The 26,866-nt window shown below is 41.5% G+C and overlaps 1 protein-coding gene across 1 annotated transcript in view; it reads right to left on the bottom strand.

The window, feature by feature from the left end:
• LOC136625979 (sorbin and SH3 domain-containing protein 1-like) overlaps nt 1–26,866 on the bottom strand; it is a 227,220-nt gene that overhangs the window by 130,006 nt on the left and 70,348 nt on the right. Inside the window, exons 3-5 of the mRNA XM_066600632.1 lie at nt 16,278–16,330; nt 15,205–15,273; nt 2,025–2,120 (exon numbers count right to left, since the gene is read on the bottom strand). Of these exons, the coding sequence (XP_066456729.1) occupies nt 2,025–2,120; nt 15,205–15,273; nt 16,278–16,287 (175 nt within the window). The 5' untranslated portion in view covers nt 16,288–16,330. The remainder of the gene's footprint in view (nt 1–2,024; nt 2,121–15,204; nt 15,274–16,277; nt 16,331–26,866) is intronic.

Below are 26,866 nucleotides of genomic sequence, written 5' to 3'. Positions count from 1 at the left end.
GGTAATGATGGTAAGAGCCTATAACGCAGGTCAGATACTGCCATGCTTTTCTTCATACCCTCCATGATGCTTGCATTCACGGAAACACAGTTAGCAAAACATATATGTGAACAGTAAAGCAAAGTGACAATGACACAATTGTGAACAGAATGAAAAATGCTAAAGAAATTATCAATTGATCAACTTCAACAATGCATGTAGATTTTTTTTTAGGATACCCACAGGTTCAAATACGTACCTTAACCCATAAATGTATCATAAAGCTGCATTGCAGTTAATGCAATTTCCAAAAATGCCATCAAACTAGATAGTATTTTTTTATGAGCTTGTTGTCATTGACTAACATTACAGCAGTGAATCGGCAGAATACAGGTGCCACTAACCGTGTCTGTATTCTGTGAATATGGTAAGCAGTAATATGCAGTCACAGAATTCAGGAACTGAGAGAGAATCCACAAAAAATGTACCCCTGCTCCTCTATTGCTAGCATTGCTCTCAGTTGTGAAAGGTGTATTGTGGGTAACACAAATCTGCTACAGGATTGCTCATAATGTAGTTTTAACATATATTAGTTACTGAGAAATTCTAGCAGACAAATGAAAAAAAATCCACCATCCATAATTTATATTTAATAGTATTTATCATTAGAAATAGAGATGTGCGAGCGTACTCACAAAGGCAAACTACTCGAGCAAGTAGTGCCTTATGCAAGTACCTGCCCGCTCGTCCCAAAAGATTCGGGTGTCGGCGGGGGGCGGGAAGCGGCAGGGGAGAGCACGGAGGAATGAAGGGGGGGGGGGGGGGGGTAGAGGGGGGGCAGGACACTCTCTCTCACTCTTTCCGTAGCTTGCCTTCTCGCTCATCTCTAATTATAAATCATGTTCTTCCTTTTTCTTCAATTTTCCTCCTTGCCACCACAAACTAATTTTTAATGCCACGAGTAACCTAATTTTGGTCTACTATCCTCATTGTAGAAATCTTTGCAGTTCCATGATGCAATGCCCTAGCATGACAAAGGGAGATGTGCCTGATCACACTTGTCAAAACATTCTACTAATATAGAAGATTTAAAATTGGGAAAAGGATACTGAAAAACCAGAGTCACAGGAGAGGTGGCAGACTGTGCCCTGTGCAGCAGCATGCATGTCACAAGCAGTGTGCAAGCTTCAGCCACTGCAGGAACGAACAGAGATGACTGACTTATAATAGTTTTATTTTATCTACAGAAAACATAAAGTTGTCTAAAGGAGATTCAGTGACAATAGCGGAAGCCACAATACTCAGCTGAATAGGCACAGCAAAGGTGGGAGTCTGCCCAATTTAAAGCAGAGGGTCTAAGAACCTATCTTATTTTTTCAGTATAATTTAGCTTTACCCTGAACCTTAAACCCCAGTATAATCTAGCTGCACCCCTGAATCTGTGGCTGGGTCACATGGGTTGTATTAGCCGCGGGTTTTGGAGCGGCTTGTGGCATGCTTTTCCGCTGCGGCTGGCACTCCGCACGTAATTTCCACGGCAAAACTGCCCTGTGTGAATCTAGCCTTACAAATAGAGCCAAATACAACATACAAAATAAAGATGTAGCTGTATTGTAACAGTTTATACTAGATATCATAATCAGTGTTAATCCATGTATTCTGTTCATCAGCTGATTTAGTCTTAATATTATACGACATCTATGTCCATAGTTTACGAATAGTGCAGTATATTCAGCATATGATCATTTCCATATAACTAAAAACAACAACAAAAACAAAAATGAAGACCATGCAAGGTATAAAAAATAAGCGTAAAATGCATGGATTCAATAATCATGCCAAATCATCTTAGTTCCCAATAGAGCTAGGGGTTACTATTCGGAACAGGGTCACTAAGTGATGATGAAAACCAATGTAAAAGCACAACCAATGCTTAAAAAATGCCAAGCATGTATATGAACATAATGTCATGTCTCTGGGATGCAAAGCAAACAGAACAAGAAAAGCAGCATGGACCCTACTTCATTTGCTTCCCAAGCATATACCTGGAGTTGGCACAAGATCAGGAAAGTTTTGTACTGCCTTCACAGGAATGATTGTAATAGCAGAGCATGAACGTATACTTAACGGAGAGTCATCTGCTGTGAACACAAAAGTAACACTGTGTCTGAAAGTATAAAAGTATATACAACACCGAATAGTCACACAATCTTCTATATGAATTATATTCACAATATCTATGTTTTTTTTTTTAAGCTAAAATTGTAATTTATTTGCATAATCACTAAATATGTCCAATTTCTTTTTGGTCAAGGAATATACTCATATCAAACCCTTGCATATCATTTTCTTGACATAACTATTAAATATCCAGAGATTGGAACATATCCTTTCAGATATCATCATATTGACAACAATTATTTGAATTTTCAATGAACATATTAAAGATGTGAAATCACAGGGGTGAGAAAAATGCTCAAAGACATAACTCACAGAAAAAGAAGCCAGATGCAAGATGTATACTGCAGGAAATGCTCAATTGCCATTTGATGTGATAGCATGCAGCGAGCCAGATTGCTACATAGAGGAGCAAAAATGTTCATGTGCAGGCTTATTGAGCAGCCACTAAGCTCCTCTGCGCGTACGCCAGAACCTACGGTCTCTTGCAATTAACTACATAAAACTACATATCTGGCTTCCTTTTCTGTGAGTTATGTCTTTGAGCATTTTTTTTTTAACCTCTAATTTTATGTAGTTAATTGTGAGAGAGCATAGGTTCTGGCGTACGTGCAGCGGCCTTGCCGTTGGCGCACCAGCTTACGTGTTTTGGGCCTAAATACTAACACCCGCATTTATCAGTGTGTGTTTTTTATGCATGCGGTTTGCTATAGATGCTGGAGGAGCCCCGGCTGGCATGCCTGTGTAGCACACTTTTTAAATACAGGGCAATCCACTGCTTTGTCAGTGTGGGGTGTATCCCTGTATGTGTGGTGCACATATCTAAGGTGGTCATCCTTGCTATCGGTTCATATTGTGCAGGCTGGGTCTGTTGGCAGCCACTCCTCCCCCATCCTGGGTTGAGTTGAGTGGCTGCTCAATCAGCGTGTACCTGAGCATTTTTGCTCCTCTATGTAGCAATCTGGCTTGCGGCATGCTATCCGGTCAAATGGCGACTGAGCATTCATTTCCTGTAGTATATATCCTGTATCTGGCTTCTTTTTCTATTATAGGATGTGTGTTCATGTATTTTTTTTCAATAGATTCCAAAAATCAGTCTATTTTGGCACAAAACTTCAGGCCTCTGCTAAAAATCTGAAGAAGAATTTCACCTTTCAGCAGACCTCTAAATAAATAAAAGAATGGCTTTTCCAGAAGAAGATCAAAGTTTTCGACAGGCCTAGACCTGAATTCCATTGATGATCTGTGGGTTGACCTAAAGAGGGCGGTACATGAGATGCCCTTGCAATCTGAGTGCTTTTGCAAGGAAAAGTAGGCAAGTCAAGATCTGCCATTCTTTTAAGATCTGCCATGCTGACAGACACCTACTCAAAAAGACTGAATGCTGTCATAAAATCAAACGGTACATCAGCAAAGTATTAGTTTTAGGGTGTGCATTAGAGATGAGCGAGCATGCTCGTTTAAGGCTGCTGCTCGATTGAGTATCAGCCTTATCGAGTAACTGTGTACTCGCCCGAGCAGCATGCGGGGGCCAGCGGGGTGGGAGCGGGGGAGAGAGAGAGAGAGAGAGAGAGAGAGAGAGAGAGAGAGAGAGAGATATTGGGAGTATATTTAAAGCAATGGGCACACGGGCATAAAGTGAATGTGTGCAGTAAAAAATGCTGAAAACAATCTGCTCAATAGACTGGGAAAAGGTACCGCTTAAAGCCACATACAATCTATTTCATTTTGACATAAAAATCTATAAATATAATGCAATGCTTTTCACCTAAGGATGAGCGAGCATACTCGCTAAGGCACTACTTGTCCGAGTAATGTGCTTTAGACGAGTATCTCTCTGCTCGTCCCTGAAGATTCGGGGAGCGCCGCGGCTGACAGGTGAGTTGCGGCGGGGAGCAGGGGAGAGCGGGCGGGAGAGAGGGAGAGAGAGATCTCCCCTCCATTCCTCCCGCTCTCCCCCGCCGCTCCCCGCTCCGCGGCGGCCCCCGAATCTTCAGGGACAAGCAGGGAGATACTCATCTAAGGCACATTACTCGGACGGGTAGTGCCTTAGCGAGTATACTCGCTCATCCTTAGTTTCACCGCGTAGTATTGTGCCTTTTTCAAATGCGTTACATTATATTTATATATTTTTAATGTCACAATATATTAGACTGCACATAGCTTTTAGCAGTACCTTTTCCCAATCTAGTGAGCGCAGAGATTTTTTCTGCATTTTTCACAACACACAGTTATCATACTCTACATATAGGAAGACCTGTTGTACATGTGATTTTTTTTAAACCTTATGCTACTTAAAGCAGTTGTCGGGACTTTACTATTGATGGCCTATTGATATTGAGCCAGCCGTCACTGTGAACAGAGGTAGAAGCAGACAGCTCTGTCTGTAGTGCAGCAGCCTGGTTTGCTAATACAGGAACAGCTCCTATTGAATTCAAAGAGAGCTGTGCCTGCAATACCTATCCGGGCCACTTCACTATGGACAGAGCTGTCCGTTTCCAGCTCTGTCCGCAATAACAGGCCCACTGAAGAGCTGATCAGTTAGGATCCTGAGCAGTGGATCCCTGACGATCAACTATTGATGACCTATCCTCTGATTCCTCATCAATAGTAAAGTCTAGAACAACCCATTTATTAAATAGTGCAGACAACCATAGTAGGGCACCCACAGAAGTGCATGGAGCCTAAAGAGTATGTACACACATTACAGATTTGCCACAGCAAATCTGCATCTGGTCCAGATTTTGACATAGATCTTGAAGGAGAATCAGCAATATAGGTCAATTTACACTAAAGTTTTTATTTCCAGTATGTGACTGAGATTTCTTAAAGTCTTATCCACAATGCTTGTACTGCAAATATCGCGGAATTCCAACACGTGTAAAGGTACCCATACTGTATGAACCTAACAGAAAAATGATGGCATGCTTCGTGACAGCTGTACATGTTTTTCTCCCCTCGGAGATAATATAACCCACATAGAGCATCCAACAGAGCATGTACAGCAGTATATAGAGTCTCTATGTTGTTGCTCAGCCATGTGCATGTAGCTTTATGGGGGACAAATGGAGAGTTAGAGAGTGAACACACAAGGGGTCTGCAGAAGACAGACTGGAAAAAACAGAAGAGAAGTAGGACAAACTTTATCCTTTTTCAATTATACTTACTATAAAAGACAACCTAGCCAGTAGCCATGTAGTACTTATGTAGGCTTTATCTCAACATGCCGCTTATGATATAAGCACTTGTCTGTGGTGCTGCTTATTTGGCTCCTGCAAATCCAATAGACAAACTCCAACTAATCTAAAAAATGTTGGACTCTCTTTAATGAATACTTGGGATAAGAAAGGGAATTGTGAAATACACACAGTTAAATACTATAGATGAGCGAGTATACTCGCGCCGGCCCCCGAACCTTCTTTTTCGAGCAGGGGAGATACTCGCTAAAGGCAATGCTCGCTGGAGCAATTGCCTTTAGCGAGTATACTCGCTCATCTATATTAAATACCCATTGTTTTTCATGCGTCACACATAAGCCAAAACAGTGTATTTTTGGTATAAATTGACCAGGTATGCTTTTTTTATTCTGTATAGAGCAGACATATCAAACACAAAGCCCGCGGCTGAACCCAGCGCGCCAACTTATTTTATATGGTCAGCTGGCCATGCAGCAATTCCATACAACATTCCACTCACCCAGCTTGCAGCTCCGACCCAACGGCAGCAGTGCAGTCTGACTGCTGACCTCTCTCCTCTGGTGTCTGCATGCGCTGCCCTGTACGCAGTGCAGAAGCTGAGGGGAGAGGTCAGCGGTCACAGGCTGGACTGCCGCTGGACCGGACCTGCAGGCTGGGCGAGAAGAATGCTGCCTGACCAAAGGCCAATAGGGAGGTCGCTATTACTAGTGGGAATATTATGGCGGTCACTAGTTACTATTAGGGCCAATAAAGGGGACAATTATAACTGGAACCACTATGGGGGGCACCATTACTAGTGGGGCCATCTATATAAGGGACACTTACTACTGGGGCCACTAATATGAGCATAAGCATTTTTGGTCACACTGCGCATTTGCACGACTGAAAATTGCTTACTCTTTTTAACCTCCCTGGTGTGCTTCTCGGTGTGAAAATACACTGCGTATTTGCGCACACAAGAAAAAACACAGAAAAGCCCATTGAAATGGTGCACAAATTCACGGGTTTCCTGTGTACTTACTGTGTGTTTGCACCGGCCCAATCATTTCAATGGTCTATTGTAATGCATAATATGCACCAAAATAGGTCATGCTGCGTATTTCTTCACGCGATTTGACATTGTGTGAAAAAAATCCGCTCATGTGAGCGAAGCCATTGAAACCAATGGGTTCTACTTGCTGTGTATTATATGCGCAAAAACTGCAGGTGTAATACTATGCGCAAATACGCCCGTGTGAACAAGCCCTTACTATACAGTCTTACAATTACAATCGGTCCTTTGAGGGTAACCGTAAGGGCTCTTTCACATGGAGAGCTACGCTTGCAAAAATCACACGCTTAAAAAACACACAACTATTAGGACCAATGGTTTCCTATGGGAACATTCAGATTCCTTTATCTGAACATTCAGATAGAAAAGCATTGGTTCTAATAGCAGTGTGTTTTTTAAGCTTGTAGCTCCCTGTGTGAAAGAGCCCTAAGGCTGATATGGCCCTTGGTGAAAAGGAGTTGGACACCCCTGGTAAAAAGGATTGAAGACTACTACACTAAACCGTCAATAAGTGGAACAGGTTGCCACGGGAGGTGGCGAGTTCTCCCTCAATGGAAGTCTTCAAACAAAGGCTGGACAGACATCTGTCTGTGATGATTTAGTGAATCCTGCATTGAGCAGGGGGTTGGACCCGATGACCCTGGAGGTCCCTTCCAACTCCATTCTATGATTCTACACTACAAAAATCATGCCTGCTATATTATAGGTTTTTTTAAACTATGAAAACCAAAAGGTAGATGAACACAACGACACATTATGTAGTTGAAAATGTTTTTTTTTTTGCATATATGCATATGGTAGTTTTTAGAAACTGCACAGCTGCACACAGAAAGGCCGTACTATGTCATCAATAGAACATGAAAAATAGATATATGAGGTTTACATTAAGGGAATGAGTAAGAATTTTTTAATAGAAAAGCCATGGGTGTACCTACTGTATAATATAAAATAAGCAAATAAGTGACTCATAACAAGTAATTAAAGATTTGGAAGCGAATGGACTGTAAATCAGACTAATTAGCTAAAAAGCTATAATCAGTGTAGAGTTCTGGCAACTATTGAAACAACAAAGTCACTACATAATTCAGTGCAAGGCTTCACAGTTACTTATTATGGGACTAGGCAACTGTAAATAATGACAACCTCCAAGATTAAACGAAAATTACTTTCTAGAAGAATATTAAATGTCGAAAATTAACGTGATGAAGGTAATTGCAGAATGGAACTAACAGAATAGTGGAGCCTAACAAGCAACAATCGTGCCAAACCCACCATCTGCTGTATTTCTTAAGAGGCCAGTTGTATCAAAAGAATGAATCCTACTATTACAAATAGGTTGTATTTTCATGCGTCTTACAATGTACAAAACGTGCACGATTTTCTCCCCCGTGTGAATGCACCCTTAGGCCAGTTTCACATGGCCAAGAAAACAGCGCGATATTTTTGCGTAGCGAGATGCACAAATATGAACCCCATTCTTTTGCTTGTGTTCATATACAGGAGCAAATTTTTTCCTGCATAGCACCACATTGTGATGCTATGAATGGAAAAAGATTGAGGCATGTTCTATCTAGCTGCGAGATCACAGATAGCACCCCCATTGCTCTCAATGGGGCCAGCAGCAGCAGTGCCAGCCCCTTTGAAAGCAATGGGAGTACTCTGTGATTCTTTGCCGCGGCTGTGACAGCCACGCTGGAGGATCCCTGCATTCGCGAAGTGATGCAATGCTATTTTTACAGAAAAACGCCTTGTATTCACGGTGCTTTCACATGGCTGGTGAGGGCGATATCGGGCTGTAAATGCCCATGTTAAATTAGCCTTTCTAAATTTTCCAAAGTCATTGTTATGAGGCTTGTCTAAAAAGTCTAACATTGACTTGATTGCTGCCTTCCCTTAGGTGGCGCTGCAGAGGTACTGTTTAATTTTCCCATTTACATATTTCCCAGAGGAGCATGGATGGCCTTATAAGTCTTCTCACTCATCTTCTAGGGGATCTCCTTAAAGGGGTTTTGTCATTAAAAAATAAATTTAAAAAAAATCTATACTCGCCTATTTCTCCCCCATCAGCCTCCTTACCACATCTTCTCCTGGCTGAGCTTCTGCAGTATCCCGGGTCACCTCACCTCACTCCGGACAGCTTGTTATGAAGGCTGCATTCCTCACATTCCTTCCGGCCAGGTCAGTGAAGGTCACATCCCTGTGTGCTGTAGGGTTTACTGTCTAGGAAGGAATTCTAATCTATGACAGAGAGGCTCGCATGAGCAGCCTCTGAAGTAGATTGGCACTCCCCCTGCTGGCCTGTGAGCTGTGACGTAACGTACATTGCCTGGCAAGAAGAACACTGCCAACCAATGTACGTAACCCCACAGGAAGGAGAAGAATCAGGTAGTTGAAGATGAAGTGACACTCTTGACTGCAGGAGACAGGAGAAGGTATGGGAGGTGAAGATCTAGTAAGTAGACTAATGAGGGAGGAATAGGCAAGTATTAAATGTTTCTTTTTTAATGACAGAACCCCTTTAAAGTGAAACAATACCCTTCCTGCACCCTTATAGTGATAGGCAACTGTACCACTAATAATAATAATAATCTTTATTTATATAGCGCCAACATATTCTGCAGCACTTACAAGACAGGGGAAAAAAAAACAAAACACGGTTACATGGTAATAAGTTGATGGAGACAGTAGGGGTGTGGGGCCTGCTCCAATGAGCTTACAAACTACAAATAATGGGGGGATACAGAAGGTAAAGGGGCTGGAGATGTGCACGGTATGGTAAGGTGGAGAGTGTGGGATGCTATACACATAGACAATGGTTAAATTGAGCCGCATAGTGGCCGAATCGGTATGACTGCAGGGGGCGGTTGATTGCGGCTAGGGATTGAAGTCAGTAAGACAAGGAGCATGTTATCAGGTGGAGTAAAGAGGGGTTTAGTTTTGGGGATATTGTATGTTTTCCTGAAGAGGTGCGTTTTTAAAACATTACTGAAATTTTGTGCGTTAGGGATTGCCCGGAAAGTTTAGGGTAGTGCGTTCCAGAGTACAGGTGCTGCTCTGGAGAAGTCTTGGAGGCGGGAATGAGAGGTTCCAGTTAAGGGACGCTTAATCTGATTACGTTAGCGGAGTGGAGTACATGGGCTGAGTGGTGGATTGAGATAAGGGAAGTAATGTAGGGCGGCGTGGTGCTATGGAGAGCTTTGTGGATGAAGGTAGTGAGTTTAAATTGAATTCTGTATTTGACGGGCAACCAATGCAGTGACTGGTGCAGAGCAGAGGTGTCCAAAAAGGGGCTGGACAGGAAGATGAGCCTGGCTGCAGCATTCAGGATGGATTGGAGAGGGGAGAGTCTGGTGCAGAGTAGGCCGATGAGCAGCGAGTTGCAATAATCAAACCGAGAGTACATGAAAGCAACAGTGAGCATTTTTAGCATGTCTACAGTGAGGAAAGGGAGGCTTCTTGCGATGTTCTTGAGGTGCAGGTGACATGTTTGGGCAAGAGATTGGGTGTAGGGGGTAAAGGAGAGATCGGAGTCAAATATAGCCCCAAAACAGTGGCAGTGCTGTCTTGAAGTTATGGTGGTGCCACACACTGGAAATGGAGAATGGGGACAGGATGAGGTCAGTTAGTAGAGGGCGGAAACACCAGTAGATCAGTTTTTGAGAGGTTCAGTTTTAGGTAGAGAGAGGACATAGTGTTAGACACAGCGGACAGACAGTCAATGGCATTCTATAGCACTGGTGCTGTGATACCACGGGAGGAGGTGTATTACTGGGAGTCGTCAACATAGAGATGGTACTGATAGTCAAATCTCCTGATAGTTTCTCCAATATCGGCTGTATAGATGGAAAAGAGGGGAGGGGTCTGAGAATCGAGCCCTGGGGACCCCAACAACAAGGGGAAGAGGAGAAGAGATAGAGCCTGCAAAGGATTCGCTGGTCAGATAGGTAGGAGGAGAACCAGTAGGAAGCAGTGTCCTCTAGTCTGATGGAGCGAAGCATATTAAGGAGGAGTTCGTGGTCAACAGTGTCAAACACTGCAAAGGGGTCAAGGAGGACAAGTAGGAAATAGTTGCCCCTCGATATAGCCATCAGGAGGTTGTTTGACACTTTTGTAAGTGTGGTTAATGTCGAGTGCAGAGGGTGGAAGCCGGACAGGAGAGGGTCAAGAAGAGAGTTTTCTGAGAGATAGTTTATAAGGCGGGAGGAGACCAGGTGTTCTAATAGTTTGGAGATGAAGGGGAGATTTGAGATGGGTCGGTAGTTGGCAGCATTGGTCGAGTCAAGAGTCTGTTTCTTTAGCAGAGTCTGTTTTAATAGCATGTTTGAATGAGGAGAGGTTGAATATGGTGGTGAGGTGGAAGATGGTAACCGGGGAGAGGGACCGGAGGAGGAGAAAGGGTCACTAGTGCAGGTGGTGGGGCGCGCAGAGGAAAGCAATCTGGAGACTTCTTCCTCTGTCGTTGGTCTGAGTACAGAGAGTGAGCAGGAGCTAGATGCAGTACTGACAAGACTAGGGTCAGGGCTAGTCTGGGATTGAGAGGTTATTTCTTGCCGGGTGTCGTTGAATTTCTTTTTGAAGTAAGCAGCCAGATCTTCGGCACTGAAATCCCTGATAGGGGCAACAATTTGGGCCGACAAGGAAGTGAAAAGTGTCAAAGAGTCGTTTAGGGTTGTGAGATAATGAGGAGACAAGAGAGATGAAGTAGACTTGTTTGGCATGGTGAAGGGCTAGGTTGTAGGTTCTGAGCACAAATTTGAAGTGAAGAAAGTCTGCAGACTTTTTTGACTTTCTCCACAGCCATTCACCACACCTTGAGCGCCACCGGATGAAGCGCATCTGAGATGTGAGCCATAGTTGCCGTGGTCTGCACCAGATGGCTTGGGTCACGGGGGGCACCGCTGCATCCAGGGCTTGTTTAAGAGTAGTGTTGTAATGTGCGGCAGGAGAGGGGAGAGATAGGGGACAGAGAGCACTGTAGGGACTCAGCAACGTTTTGGGTGTAAACAGCATGGAGGTTCCTGTATGTAGTGTGGGTAGGAGGGTCTGGGGAGATGCTAGGAAGCTTGACAGATAAAGAGAGAGTGTTATGGCCCGAGAGTGAGAGAGCGGAGTTAGTGAAGTGAAAAGCAGAGCAGAGACGGAGGAAGACCAGATCCAGAGTGTTGCCATCTCTGTGAGTGGGAGAGGCTGTGAGGGAAGGAATAGAAGCTGAGAAGCAGATGGGGAGATCGGGTCATTGGTGGGGATGTTAAACTGTACCACTAAAGGGATATTCTCCTTTTTCCTCTTTACTTTTTCACCTCTTTCCCAAAAGTCCCAAAACTCCTGCCAAACTATTTTATCCCATCTTATGTATCTGATCATGCAGCGTATATAAGAATTTCAACAAGAACCATCTGAAAAAAAATTTTGTACCTAATACAGCTGCCCCTAAAAAGAGAACCTGTCAGCAGCTTTGATACCCATAAATTACATTACGGAGCTCAAAGCTGAGAGAACGGAGGGTACAAAGAGTTACTCACTGTGTGCCCCATTCCAATGCTGTGTCCTTGAGACATGACAGCGCGAACAGCGTGGCACTTTTCAGATGGCTCTGTGCGCACGCTCTACCATAGAGATCAATGAGTAGGAGCTGGCACACAGCCTTCTGCAAAGATTCCCTTATGGCTTGGGCTGTCTCATCTTTTAGCCACTGGTTGGTACCACAAAAAAAAAAGTATATGGAATAATGTGGTAGACTATGATATTCTATCCTGCAGAGACCAATATGAAAAAAAAGTGTAAAAGTCGTGAGCTTTTCAGTAGCTTTTCATGAAGTATCCATTAAACAAACAGCATTAGAACCTATGAGTGACGGGTGCCACTGTCACGGTCTTCGTTTAACGTATATGATGGGAGCTTTTCCCTTTGTATATGCTAAACCGAAGGCTAGATGTCTTACTAGGTGAAGCAACGTATCTTAATACTTTGTTGGAACCATTTACTGTTAAACTTGATGCATGTAACAAACATCACAGAGAATTTACAGATAAAATGTGTCTTAGTTCTTCATACTGCTACCTTTATCTTTATTCTACACAGTAGCTTTCATAAATCAGTAAATTTCATCTGAAGAATATTAAATCATAGCTATTACATTTGTACGAATATTACAGAATGTACAAAAATGTTGACATGTGGCATGTGACAGGCCTATGTGCCAATGTTAAATGAAGGCCCATCTGTATAAGATTGAAAACAAGAGAAAGGGGGGGGGGGGGGGGGACTTCCTTGTTTGGTATTTTTTTCTATGCACTTGGAGATCTTGGAAAACAGCCATCAGCTTATAAAATATATGGCTTTTAAGCCCTTCTCTTCCTGCAATATATTGTATATACATACACTTTTTGAAGATAAAAAAATCCAGCCCCTGGAGGAAGGAGTTGTTTTGTTGCAAAATTCAACATGCAGTTACATCCCAGGCAAATATGCAAATGATTATATGGTTGTGTCATGATTAGATGAACGGTCTTGCCATCTGAGGTCTTATAAGTGATTCCACCCTTGGCCTATAAAAAGGCTCTCAGAGGCTCCTTGTGTGTAATGGACCTCTTTTTCCACTTGTGTAGAGCTTGTTGACCACTAGACATGCCTCAACGACACAATTTAAGAGTTTTCATTTCATTCATTTAACAGAGTTTGAGAGGAGTCACACTATGGGAATGCAAGAAGCTGGATGGTCGTATCAACAAATTGCGTACCACCTGGGCCGTTCTGACCAGACTGTTAGGAGTTGTTGGCACCAGTGAATGCATGAAGACACGCAGACAAAAGGCGAATGGGCTCAGGATGCCATTCACAGACCACCAGTAGGGAGAATCATCTGATCGTCTGACCAGCACAAGCAGCTCTAACTCTTTCGTTGGCCGACATTCAGAGACAGGTGGCTCCATCGTTACACCCCTGTGTCTGTCAGAATGATTTCCAGGTGCTTGGCTGAAGGACATTTGTTCTCACAGTGCCCATTACATATGCTGCCCTTGATACCCACCCACTGTTACCCCCGTTTGCGGTGGTGTCGTGAACAAAGAAACTAGACTTTTTTGGATAAACCAGGTTCAAACTCTGTTACCTGGGAGAAGTCTCTTCAATTGCATTGTAGAGGCATGTTTAGTGGACAACAAGCTCTACACAAGCGGAACAAGAGACCCACTAAACACAAGTATCCCGTGAGAGCCTTTTTATAGGCCAAGGGTGTAACCATTTTTCGGGCCTCAGGTGGCAAGACTGTTCATCTAATGACGTCACAACTCTAATCAGTTACATACCTGCCTGAGATGTAACTGCATGCTGAGTTTTGCAGCAAAATGACAATTACGTGAAGTACTGGAGAAAGAAAGCATGAATTATATAAATAAGTTTGTGAATGATTATGTTCTACTTATTGAATCAGTAATCAAGCTGCTTACACAAGAAATTCTTCCCAAAATTGAGAAAAGATGAAGTTCATGACATACTGAAGTAGCACAGTTTAACTTGACTTTTAACACCTTATTATAACTTTTTTGTGCCATAGTACGTTGTCACTTTCAAGTTACAAGGGTTGTCCGGGTTACCAGACAACGCTGCTTCAACAGGACAGGCTATATTAAAATAACAAACTGAGATATACTTTCCCCTCTGCAGCCACTGGGATCTAATGGTGCATCCTTACTGTGGTCCCAGTGATTGTTGTGACAGATGTCACAAGAAATCAGGTGACCACTGCAGCAGCACAGTCTTGAACTCCTAGCATCATGATACTCCAGATGTGTGCGCCGATACCAGGAAAGTGAGTGGCGATGCTGCAGCGGTCATCTGATTTCCTATTCATCTATTACAACACTCACTGGGACCACAGCAAGGCTGCGGTGCATGGATCCCGACGGTAGTGGCTAGCTGCAGTGGTCACATGTCATTTCAACAGAACATGACTGCAGACAAGTGAGTAAAGACCAGCATAAGACAAGAACATTTTTGTCATGGGAGTAACAGGGGATTGGTCCAGGGAGTAGTATTGCTTTCGTTTTGTGATACCATTGTCAGCTGTTTTTTCTTTAAAAAATGGTTTTGAAAAATGCCTTTAAATATATATATTTTTTTTAGGAAAAAGCTGAATCTTTTTTTGTAACCTTAAATCTCTCATTCAATAACTGTAGAACATCTGATGACTATTAACAAAAATGATCAACCAAGAAAAAGGTCAACCAGTGGCTATCTATAGAGGCTGCTAAAGACCTCTTAAAGATTTAATCAGGAATACAATTTGTATTATCCTAATTTAAAAGTGAATTAAAATGTAATCTGCTGGGTTTATAACATAATTAAATATGTAAAATGTTGTACAGGTAGAAGCTGTGCATATAAGGCTAAATACTGTATATACTGTCAGAGGAGGAAAACCACATATGGTAATGGAAATACAAATGTGGAATTATGAGCATTTTGAAATAAATAATCATAATTGAATAATAATTTATCCAAGATTTTTAAAAAGGGTCTGCTTTTTCCAGAAAAAAATGTCACTCGTATCCATAGGCAAGGTAGAGATGGTTCCAGGATGAAAAAGCAAACCTTTTTTAAAATCCTGGACAACCTCTTTAAAAGGCAAGAACAAGTTTTAATTAGGTGAAATAGGTTGCATTTGGAGTGCATGAAAATAATGTGCTTTGTATTAACATAAAACGGATAATGTACATTTATACAGCATGAGGGTGCATTTACCTATAAGAGACGGAGTTTATTCAGTTCAATTAGTTACCATTCAATATATCATCTCACCTTTATCTTGCATGTTGCAATTCGATGTTATTCCATTGACCACGTTGTTGGATATACTAACTTCATTATCTGCATTAGACAACAGTTTAGTCAATAGAGTTTCAACAATCGTACACAAACTTTTTATACTCGCTGTTACGTGAATGATAAATGGTCAATAAAGGTCCTTTTTTACATGGGCAGGTAATCTGTCTGTGCCAACAACCAATGACCCACAATGATCATGTTGGTCAATGCTCGCTCCCTCCGTAATCCAGGGCAGATTATCTGCTTTCTGGGGCCAACTGATTGTTAACACGATCGAGCATACCCATAAAGGTGTTACTGATTGGCTGTACTTCTCTCCAATGAGATGGGGAAATGTGCAGTTGACCAAGCAAGCATGTTTATGCTTACTTAAATTACACAATTAACAGATGAATGAGCGTTTATTCATTCATTGGCTGAATGATTGTCCTTTTACATGGCCCAATTGTCAGACAAATGAGCATTTCTATGAACAGTCAATAATTTGACTTTTTTGGAGTTTGTTATTATAATACAAGGCAATGTGCACAAACAGGAGTTTGTATTTCACCTTTATAAATATGAAAGCTCAAGACTGAAATAAGGCCGGTTCACATTTGAGTTCGAACCTCCAGTCAGATGTTCCGTCACAGATCTGGCACAAAATACCGGAAGAAATGGCGCGGCATGCAGCACTTTTTCTTCCGGTAAAATACTGTGTAGCTGAGCGGAAACCAAATGGAACCCATTAAAGTCAAGAAGGCCCGATTGGTACTATCCGATTAAGTCATAAAATGGACCCATTTGGCCAGGGGGTTCCCCTTTTTTGCTCCCAGAATGAAGCAGCAAAATGGAAAACCCACCGCAGATGTAAAGGCAGCCTAAAAGTATTTTCATTTCCCAAATAAAATTACTGACCTATTTTAAAACTTTTGTCTGTATATAGCATCAATAGCAAACAAGTTGCAGATTAACTGACCTCTGAGCTAAAATTTAATTAAAACCATAAAAATCAAAAAGACACACAATTAAGAAATGTAAGAATTAAAAAAACAAGACAATCTCACCAGAACTCATGCTGCGAGGTGTACAAATCTTCTCACTCAGTCTTTGCTTCTTTCTGTTTTTATAAAGGATGAAAACGACAATGTTTATCTCATGCTGAACTATGCTCAGCCTTAGTCAACATCACATTCTGTCATAAGTTAGAAGTTATGTAGAAAATCTGCCAGCAGAACTTCCTGGGCCTTATTCAGTTAATATGACCATGTATGGTGTCCCCGTCTCCCTAACTCTCATCCTGCCTATTCAATACCATGGGAGATGAAGTCATGAAACTGATGGTTCACATGGGAGATAAGGATAGATAATGCACCTAGATTTGTAGGACTCTCGTATTTGAAACGGTTGACCAAGAACTTTATGAGATTAAACTAACTGTAGTAAAGGTAATAAAACCATAAAATAAGAGTTACTCGCCTGTTAAATCACCACCACTCTAAAGCTGATCATCCAGAGATCCCAGCTGGGTTTTGTTTCCTTTTCCTGCAGCAACGGCATGCCTACTGTCCATCCACGTGACTGTGGCAGCCAATCACTAGCTTCAGCAGTAATGATATCAAGCTAGCTAAAATCACTGAGGCTAGTGATTGGCTGCTACAGTCACATGAGTGTACAGAACATCATCACTATAGGAAAGTTTAAAAAGCCTGTTAAGGACCACTAGAGCAACAGTTCTGGAGTTGCGGGGGATTTATTCTTTAAAAAATATTTCTTGCAGTTAATCCCAAATGAACCTTAAAATTGGCATGGATCTTTATACGAAAAATTTACCAAATTAAAATACACAAAGGAGAGAGTGAATACTGTCAAATTTAAAACTTAAGTTTTAATAGAACAAGGATAAAATATGTTATGCCTCGATGATAGAGATGAGCGAACGTACTCGGTAAGGCCGATTTCACAATCGAGCACCGCGATTTTCGAGTACTTCACTACTCGAGTGAAAAGATTCGGGGGGCGCCGTGGGTGAGCGGGGGGTTGCAGAGGGGAGTGGGGGGGAGAGGGAGAGAGCTCCCACCTGTTCCGCGCTGCTACCTCCCGCTCCACCACGCCACGCCCCCCGGCGACCCCCGAATCTTTTCACCTGAGTAGTGAAGTACTCGAAAATCGCGGTGCTCGATTGCGAAATCGGCCTTACCGAGTACGTTCGCTCATCTCTACTCGATGATGATAATCAAAACAGCATGCAAGAAATGGATATTGATGACGGTCACTTGTATATAGAAGATGAATAGCCATATGAAATTCACCTATGGCAATCTGGCTTCAGTAGTAATGCTGGAATTAGATCTTACCACTCCTGTAGGCCCATCCAAAGTGAATTTTATATGGCTAGTGACCATGATCAATATCCATTTCTTGCATCCTGAAATTCTCATCACTTATTGAGGCATAATACATTTTATCAATATTCTATTAAAAGTAATGTTTTCAATTTGCAGGAAATGCGCAAAGGAGAAGGTGAATATTGTCAGTTAGTTTAATTTACAAAACTCTTGGACATCCTTATTTAAGAATTCCTACCATTATAGCATCCATAAGTAGTATTCTGTGACTATGTTCAAAGTAATGTGGGATTTCAAAAAATAATTCACTTGTGAAACTTTCTTCCCCCATAAAAGGCATTTTCTCAATCATATTCACACCTGTAATGTATCCATAACTTTTTTAGTACTGATAGTCATATAATCATGTAAAGAATATCCACAGGTTGCAGCCACAGAGTATTAGTATCAATTCAATCTAATACTTTCTGGAGTGAAATTCAATGAATCACATAACGTCTGTCGGCATATTGCCAACATATTTCTTTTGAAATGTATTATATAATTTTGTAATTTCTATTATGTGTGCTCCCAAAATTCTGCATGCTAATAGCTAGCCTATTTCACTGGAAAAGAGCAAAAATGCAATACCTGATAAGATGCAAAGCAGGCACGATCGCCATAAGACCGGCACAATGGCCATAGAACCTAAGAATATACAGCAAACTAGACTATAAACCAGAGGAGCTAAACTGTCCACTGCAGATGTATATGCAGCCACCCACTCAACCCAGGCCAGATTGGGGAGGAGCGACTGCATGCAACTAAATCTGCAATGTGAATGATGCCACAGAAGCCAGCCGATAGATGGGTGCGTCCCACAATACAGGATTACAACTCACACTGACATGGCAGTGGGCTGCCCTGTATCTCCACAGTGGGCCACACTGGCTGACATCTTGGGCTCCCCCAGAATTCTATAGCAAACTGCATAAAGGAACTATTGATACACACTAATAAAATGCGGGTGTTAGTTTAGCATTTTGACCAAGATGCAGAAGCTGACGGGCCGATGACAAGGCCACACCGCGTCCATCAGAACCTACACTATCTCACTGTAAAATAAATTAAAATCACAGAGGTGAGGGGGAACACAAAAACATATTTCACTGGAAAAGAACCAAAAAGGCAATACCTGATAAGGTGCAGAGCAGGCACAATCGCCATAAGGCCGGCACTATGACCGTAGAGTCGGCACAGTGTCCGTAGAACTAAACTGTCCACTGCAGACTTCTATACAGCCACCCACTCATCCAGCCCAGTTTGGGGAGAAGTCTGGTTTGCTGCATATTGTTAGGTTCTACGGCCATTGTGCCGACCCCATGGCCATTGTGCTGGTGTTATGGCGATCGTACCTGCTTTGCACCTTATCAGGTATTGCATTTTTGGCTCTTTTCCAGTGAAATATGTTTTTGTGTTCCCCCTCACCTCTGTGATTTTAATTAACTTTACAGTGAGATAGTGTAGGTTCTGACGGATGCGGTGTGGTCTTCCTTCCGGCAAAATATATACAAAATAAACTCTAAAAAAAGTTATTTTAGGCAGTTTTCTTTTAATTTAGGGCTGAGCACAATTATCAGATGACTATTTTAATTTAGTGCTGCATTTTTTCATGTGATCAACGGGACAAATTTAGTGGAAATACGACAAACTCTGAAAAAGAGTTAACGGAGTTAAAAAAAAAAAAAAGTTTCAACTCTGTTAGGATCTGATAAACGCTCAATCAGATATAATCTCATAGTCCCTCTGATCAGACAGCAACTATGCTGCTATAATAAACATAGGTCTCCCAAGGAAAGAAACACAATTACAGGATGGAATATTCCCATGGAGTTGAACTTTTCATAAAGATATAAAGAAGCTTCTCTGTAAATGTACTAAGCACATGGGATTAGTGCAGAACAGTCAATTTTTATAATATACCACAGTGACCCAAGTCCGATCAATACTGTGCATTAATGGACTCTCTAGATTTAAATTACAGCACAGATTCGCAGTAGCAATGTATAATTAAAGCTAGATTCAAAATGTCAATAGATACGTGGGATGAAATGGTATGGGGAGTTTTAATAAAATTATTAAAGCCTATTGCCATAAATCCTCCAGATCAGCAGGTGAACCCATGAAATAGTGGATCAAGAAAAGGGATGATTAATGCATAGGAAAATTGTTAGCTTTGTCTTCTAATCTCTCAACCATTCGTATTACCATCTTGGGGAACAGTACTCTTATCTGGTGTCAGAAAAATGCCCCATGTCATATATGTGGCAGGTTTCTTAAAAACAAAAGGCCTTGTTCATATAGTGCAAGTATGGTTAATTTACTTATTGCAAAAGCCACGGAAATTGTACTACAGGACATATAATGAGTCATTAATAGACTTACAATTTCCTAATGCCTCCAACTGCACTGGACGGGTAAGTTTTTTTCTTAGGGAGAGCACCTAGTGAGGAGACTTAAAAAACAATGCATGCTCCTCTGGGAAATTTATGCAAATGAGGAGATGGAACAATGTCAGTGATGCTATAAAATATATTGTTCCCATCGTTCCATTTGCATACGTTTCCCAGAGAGACATGCATTGCCTTATAAGTCTCCTCACTTGGTGCTCTCTCTAAGGAAAACCATATCCTTCCTGACCCACATCATAGGCCTGTCGCCTAGCCAAGCAAGCAAAGTACTGCACACTGATGAGGGGCAAAACCCCGAAAACAGTCTGTCTGTACATGGTTATCTTTTTCTTCTAGGAGAATTCTCTGGCTTTGGCTTATACTCCCAGTCATTGTTACAAGGCTTTTTAAAAAGTCTGACATTGATTTGCAGGAATTCTACCTTCCAATAGGTGGTGCTGTAGAGGCATTGTTCTATCTTTCCATTTGCATCCAATTCGACTCTAATGCTCTTCTTGATGTATGTAAACTAACCAACAAGGGATTGACAACAGAGAGGAAATGGGAAGGGGGTTGAAGGGGAAGGGGGAAAAGAATAAAAGCCAGAAATAAAAAAAGGGGGAGGAGAAGTACTAATTATCTTGTTTTGGCTTACGTCACTGGCTTCTAGCCAATCCCTAAATAATCTAGCTTTCTTAAAATGATTAAAATGTGCCATATTCTAAAGTATTTATCCTCAAGCCCTAAGTCCTTTGCTACTAGCTCCTCCATATGCCTTATCAACTCGAATTAACCCATCCACTCCCTCACTAAGGTGGTTTGTCCTACAGTAATTTTCCAGGGTCTTGGCATGACCAAACATATGGCCTGCAAGAAGACATGAAGAAAGGAGCCGTAATAGATTTAGAGTATTTCTTGTAAAACCTGATAATAAAACTATCCTGCCTCAGACACTTCCCAGCCTCCAGGTTTCCTAGACTTAGCGACTTCAACATTGCTTTCTGCAATTTGCTACTTCAAATGAGTCTAACTTCTAGGGAAAAAGTGAGGCCCAGGAACCTGCTGGGATATTCCCAAGTCTTCTGACCTCTAGCCAGATTAGCAAGATCAGTAAAGTTGTCTTGCAGAATATATAGATCTTCATAATAAAATAGTCTCAAAATATCCCCAACAGAGTGGACCTTTAGCTCTTCTTATGTTTGAATTGTAGAGGTTAGTTAATCTACAGCATAGGGCACATTTCAGAAGTCTGCATCTCTGGTCATGAAATAGATATTTGAGCTTATCCCTGTAGTGTAAGAACCTCTGATCTGATAAATGTTTTAAAGCATCGTGAGTAGGACACAGCTCAGATAATCAAATTCAAAATGCACAAAAAGGTAATTCTCTCAATAACGGTCTTAAAGTCTTCAGCTACAAGCATAGGCTGTATGATTTTGCAATAGTCGATCAACATACAATATTCATTGGTTACGGGATGACCATTATACTATATGTTGAAAATATTGCATGTTGAAACAATAACGCTATGGAAAACTGTTAATTTGTTCACAGTGCCCTGAAATGTCAACCAAATTAATACAAAATGAAGATAAGAGAAATAAGCAGAAAACTAGTAGAGATAAAGTTAATTGTTACATATCAAAGTCAGCAATAGGTTCTGTGGACTGTATATCACTTTTTAAGGTGATGACAGGAGCTGCTTCAGGGTCCTGTACAGTACCAAAAAAAAAAAAATCACATGGAGCTGCCCTCATCTGGTGTCGAAAGTAGTAGCTCATCATAGCACAGGTAAAGGGCACTACAGGATATGTGCTGGGCTCCCTATATGGAGAAGAGAGGCCTTATGGACCCCCTTAGGCTCCTGGGCGCTGGTACAACCGCATCCTCTATAGTTACGCCAGTGCTATGTAGCCCATCAGTGTATGCACGGCAGTAACAGAGGCATTTCACCTGTGAAATGCTGATGTTGATTATCTGGATTTTCCAGGAAACTAACTGCATGTGCCACAGATCTAGATTGTCTGTGGCATGGAATGTTGATTTTGGTTTAAGTTACAATAGCCCGAGAAAACCCATTGTATGTTGAGAATAACGTCTCTTGAGGTAATTGTAACTTAAGGGATCACTATATTTTTCTTCTCCTTTGGATTCCCCGTTTTGGGTGCTAAAAATGCACATCCAAAAATGCCCCAAAATCACACCATGTAAACAAGGCCTAATATCAAAAATACATTTGTTTTAGGTTGGACATAAATCAGTATTTAGAATTAGTGGTCAGTTTAGTATGACTGCATAATCAATAGGATAGGCTACCTTCTACCCATCTCCACGAGTTGCAATGCCCAACATTGTCCTGTACACCGAGAGGCTCAGATCCGATTACGTTCTGACTCAGATTTGCTATTATGCGATACACTATTTTCTGTCAAATAAACCTCAGCTCCAGCATCCGATAGCCACTTACCACTAGAGATATTGTGTTATTTTTCATCTTATGCTCAACTGTACAATACTAACATCTGCTGCTATGGAACAATTTACAAATGCAATGGTTTTGCTTCTGTTTGTACCAAAGTGTCACCCACATACATCACACTTTCAAAGTTAGCAAGAACACATTGTTTACCCAAGTTGGTCTTGTACTTAATACTCTGGAGAATAACCCTTTACATAAAATGTCCTACTGGTCATAAGAAACAGGATATAAGATACACAAAACAGATGACAAACACATATCCCATACACCAAGATAGTCACAATTTACAGCCATGGGAAAGTAAGATAAAAGGACATGGAAGACTTCAAACTATATCTATATGGAGTAGATTGCCTTAATACTAGGAAGTGCCTTGTGCTCATGAACAATAAAGAAATGACTAAAAACATTTATCCTCCACCAAAGTATTCACTCATTTTTTCTCGTTTGGTGTTCTTATCATCCAACACCTGCCATTAAATCAGAACGGAGTAGCAGATAACTCCACTAATACTTCAGCCACTCAATTATCAAATGCAAGAAGTTATGGTAAACCCCAGTTTACTAATATGGATTTTTTGGGGCATAAATAATATTACCATGGATGGATGAAAATCAAATCATGCAGCCATAAATCACCAACATTCTCCAATAGAGAATTTCAATGATCGTCATGAAGACCAAACCATTAGTCATGACCGAATGACAGTATCCGGACCAATAACTCATACAAATACAACACATTCACTTCTTACCCCTCACTATTCTTTTCATTCTATATGACTTGCTTTTCATGCATATTTCCAGTTATTAACGATGGGTGAGAGAGGAAGCTGGTGGATCACGAGTGACCTGCGGTTTAGAAAAGCGTCTACCCAATGTACATTTAAATGGCCCCCTCCCAAGTCATTCTCTTCCTTACTTAAATTAGACTTGTTTCTTGGTGATGTCATCCTGTCACTGGCTCCTTCATAATCAACCGCTGCTTTTAGCGGCCTGACATTGTTTTGACTTTGACATCGACCAGACAAAAAAATCCCAACATATGTAGAATACCTTGTTCTACAGTAGCCGATTATTCTACATCTAGAATATGAAACCTGTCATTAGGAATGATACAGATTACTAGAACAAAGTAAACTGAAGAAAGGCCCTATCGGTGGTGTCAAAGGAATATTTTCATTAGCAAGGAAGAGATCAACAGACAAAGCTCGGGTTTCAATGGACAGATTCCAACATAGCTGGCAAGTGATCCGGATATTGACACTAACAGCAGTACTCGTTCCAACAGTGTAAAACCAAACCGGTGGCGTTTGCTGTATAAACTGCTGTCTGTTGGCAAAAACGTAATCTAGAAGTCAATGTGACGCCCGGGAACGAGCTATGAGTATTATGTTGGGGGGAAAGATGCCGTTTCAGAGTAACAATATTGTTTCTACATCATAGAAGTTAGAGGCTTCAGTTCTAAGTTGTAGACAGAGAGATTTATAAAATGAAATTGATGTACGATTGAGACAAAATGATGGTTGAAGAACAATGATGCAAGACTGACTAAAATAAAATATACCCTGTTTCCCTGAAAATAAGACATACCCTGAAAATAAGACATAGCATGATTTTCCAGAATTTTTGAGGATGCAAAATGATTTTCAGGCTTTTTGAGGATGCTTGAAATATAAGCCCTACTCCAAAATTAAGCCCTGCTAACAGTTAGGGTATTAGTGTATTTCTAGATTTCCACTTTTCCATTCAAATTATCTGTTACATCCAACAGTATATGGAAAATATCGGGAAAACTATGCGAAGAATGTTCTTTCTGTGAAACATTTAGGAACTTTGTGTTTTGTGTGCACTCTTGTTTTTATTACCATATTGACACATGAAAAATGTGGTATTATGGATCCTTTGGCACGGGTAGATTGCTACCGTATTTCATAATAGATATCCATAGACACTCAATGTCCTGTTGTACAAAGTCCATGTATGTAGTTTTGTTATATCCTTGGACTCTTAGATGGTCTCTTGGACTCCTTAAATTCTGTCTCCTCTAGTTCACAATGAGCATTGTACCTTATTGGCTCTTCCCGTTCCAAGGGCCAACTATAATGAAGCCTCAATTTGTGATTTTTACATTTGCACTGGGGTTTTGTTAAAAATAACTAAAGGAAAACAATTGTGACCAAAGAAAATTTCTGACTTTGTGCTAAACTATGTGCAGAATGAGGATGCTTTGCTTAACAAAGTTTTTATTAGTTTTTTGGAAAGGTCAAAAAATATTAAACATGAACTTCAATATTACATTCATTTAAATTAGAGATGAGTGAGCATACTCGCTAAGGCAAACTACTCGAGCGAGTAGCGCCTTATGCGAGTACCTGCCCGCTCGTCTCTAAAGATTCGAGTGCCAGCGGGGAGGGGGGGGGGGGGGGAGGAACGGAGGGGGGATCTCTCTCTCCCTCTCTCCCCCCCGCTCCCCCCTGCTCACCGCCGCAACTCATCTCTCACCCACGCCGGCAGCCGAATCTTTAGAGATGAGCGGGCAGGTACTCGAATAAGGCACTACTCGCTCGAGTAGTTTGCCTTAGCGAGTATGCTTGCTCATCTCTAATTTAAATAGTCAGAGGGTTACAAAGTTGGGCAAAATGCCCAAAATGACATCTCAGGTATTACTTCTTACAGAGTAGAATAAAGTAAAATTCTAAGTTTTATTCCTTTATTAGATAAACCCCTACTGAAACAAAACATAATCGGCCTGAAGAGACCTGAACCAAGAGTAGGATTCTTTGCTTTGATTACAGATTGTGTTTTGATAATCAAAACTATTTGGTTCTAGATCCGTCTGATATAAAAGCTGCCATGGGGTGTATTGGTGTCTCTTCCGTCTCCTGAACATAGTGTCCTTGGTTTGTAAACAAGCTTATGACAGACTAGCCTGTCTCCAAGTGATAAAAATGAGCACATTCAGATGTCACGGAGCCATATGCCATGCTGAAAGTATAAATAACTTTAGCACCACGTGTAATGAGATTAGTGTCCCATTAAAACAGATCAAGTGGGATTTGTGAACAAGACGTTATTGAAATAGTTTGGATTTATGGCTGTACAACAATTGCCGGTATAATGTTTTAGGAAAAATGTGAACAAAACCCTTGTCAACAGCTCATCACGTTACTCTCAAGAAGATATTTTTATATGGCTACCATTATATTGCTACAATAAATAGGGGATGCCATCCAGTTCTTTGTAGCAAGAAAGAAACTGTTGCAATTTGAGAAATATAGCAACTTTGTAGATACTTGAAGTGGACCTTCACCTTTGGCTACATTGACTGTCTACGGAATCAATAAATGTAAGGTTTAGCATTAGAGATGAGCGAGTATACTCGCTAAAGGCAATTGCTCGAGCGAGCATTGCCTTTAGCGAGTACCTGCCCGCTCGAGATGAAAGGTTCAGGTGCCGGCGGCGGGCAGGGAGCTGCGGGGGAGAGCGGAGCGGAACGGAGGGGAGATCTCTCTCTCCCTCTCTCCCCCCCGCTCCCTCCTGCTGATAGCCGCTACACACCGCTCCCCCGCGCTGGCACCCGAACCTTTCATCTTGAGCGAGCAGGTACTCGCTAAAGGCAATGCTCGCTCAAGCAATTGCCTTTACCGAGTATACTCACTCATCTCTATTTAGCATCCCATTACCTTTTTTATTGAATTTTTCAATGGTTCTTCAGCAGATCTTTTGTTACAGCAGTTTGGCTGTTTTTAACCCTTTGCAATCCAATTTTCGATTCAGGGTTTCCTAGGGGGCTTTCTCTTTCTGCCATTATACAATGGCACCATCTGCTGGCTAGAGCCAGTACTGCGGTATGGGACATGCTGGAGAGGCCCCTGACAACAGAGCGGCCAGTAATCTACAGTAAGAATACCCTGCCGGACATCTTCTGACATCGGAGCTGTACAGCCTTCAATCAGAATGTCTTCAGACGTCAGACAGTGGATTGGAAAGGGTTAATGGATATTATAATACTGTTATTCTTATTAAAAGTATAGTAGTGGTTGCCTATTAGGACACGTATACAGCATAGAAGATGATCCCCCATTCAAGACCCCTCCTTTAATAGTCCAAGGATATAAGCTGCTGTAAACAGCATTCCCAACAAGTTGAGACTATCCATTAAGAACCTAGGCACACTACTGTATTTCAACTCCGTGCAACCTTCAAGTTGTAGGAAGCCATACCATACAACACGTAGAAGCCATTATGGCCATGCTGTATAGTACATCCGCATGTCTCTAATTTCATCTCTTATTTAGCTAAACCCTAGTTTATACTCAAGGACCACAGAGCACACGCATATAAAAAGCCCAAACATAAATACCCATACACTAATATGACCCAACATTAGTTGAACT

The sequence above is a fragment of the Eleutherodactylus coqui genome, chromosome 4 (assembly GCF_035609145.1).
Source record: "Eleutherodactylus coqui strain aEleCoq1 chromosome 4, aEleCoq1.hap1, whole genome shotgun sequence".
In the NCBI taxonomy this organism is placed as follows: domain Eukaryota; kingdom Metazoa; phylum Chordata; class Amphibia; order Anura; family Eleutherodactylidae; genus Eleutherodactylus; species Eleutherodactylus coqui.
This window is presented reverse-complemented; position numbering and strand designations above follow the sequence as displayed.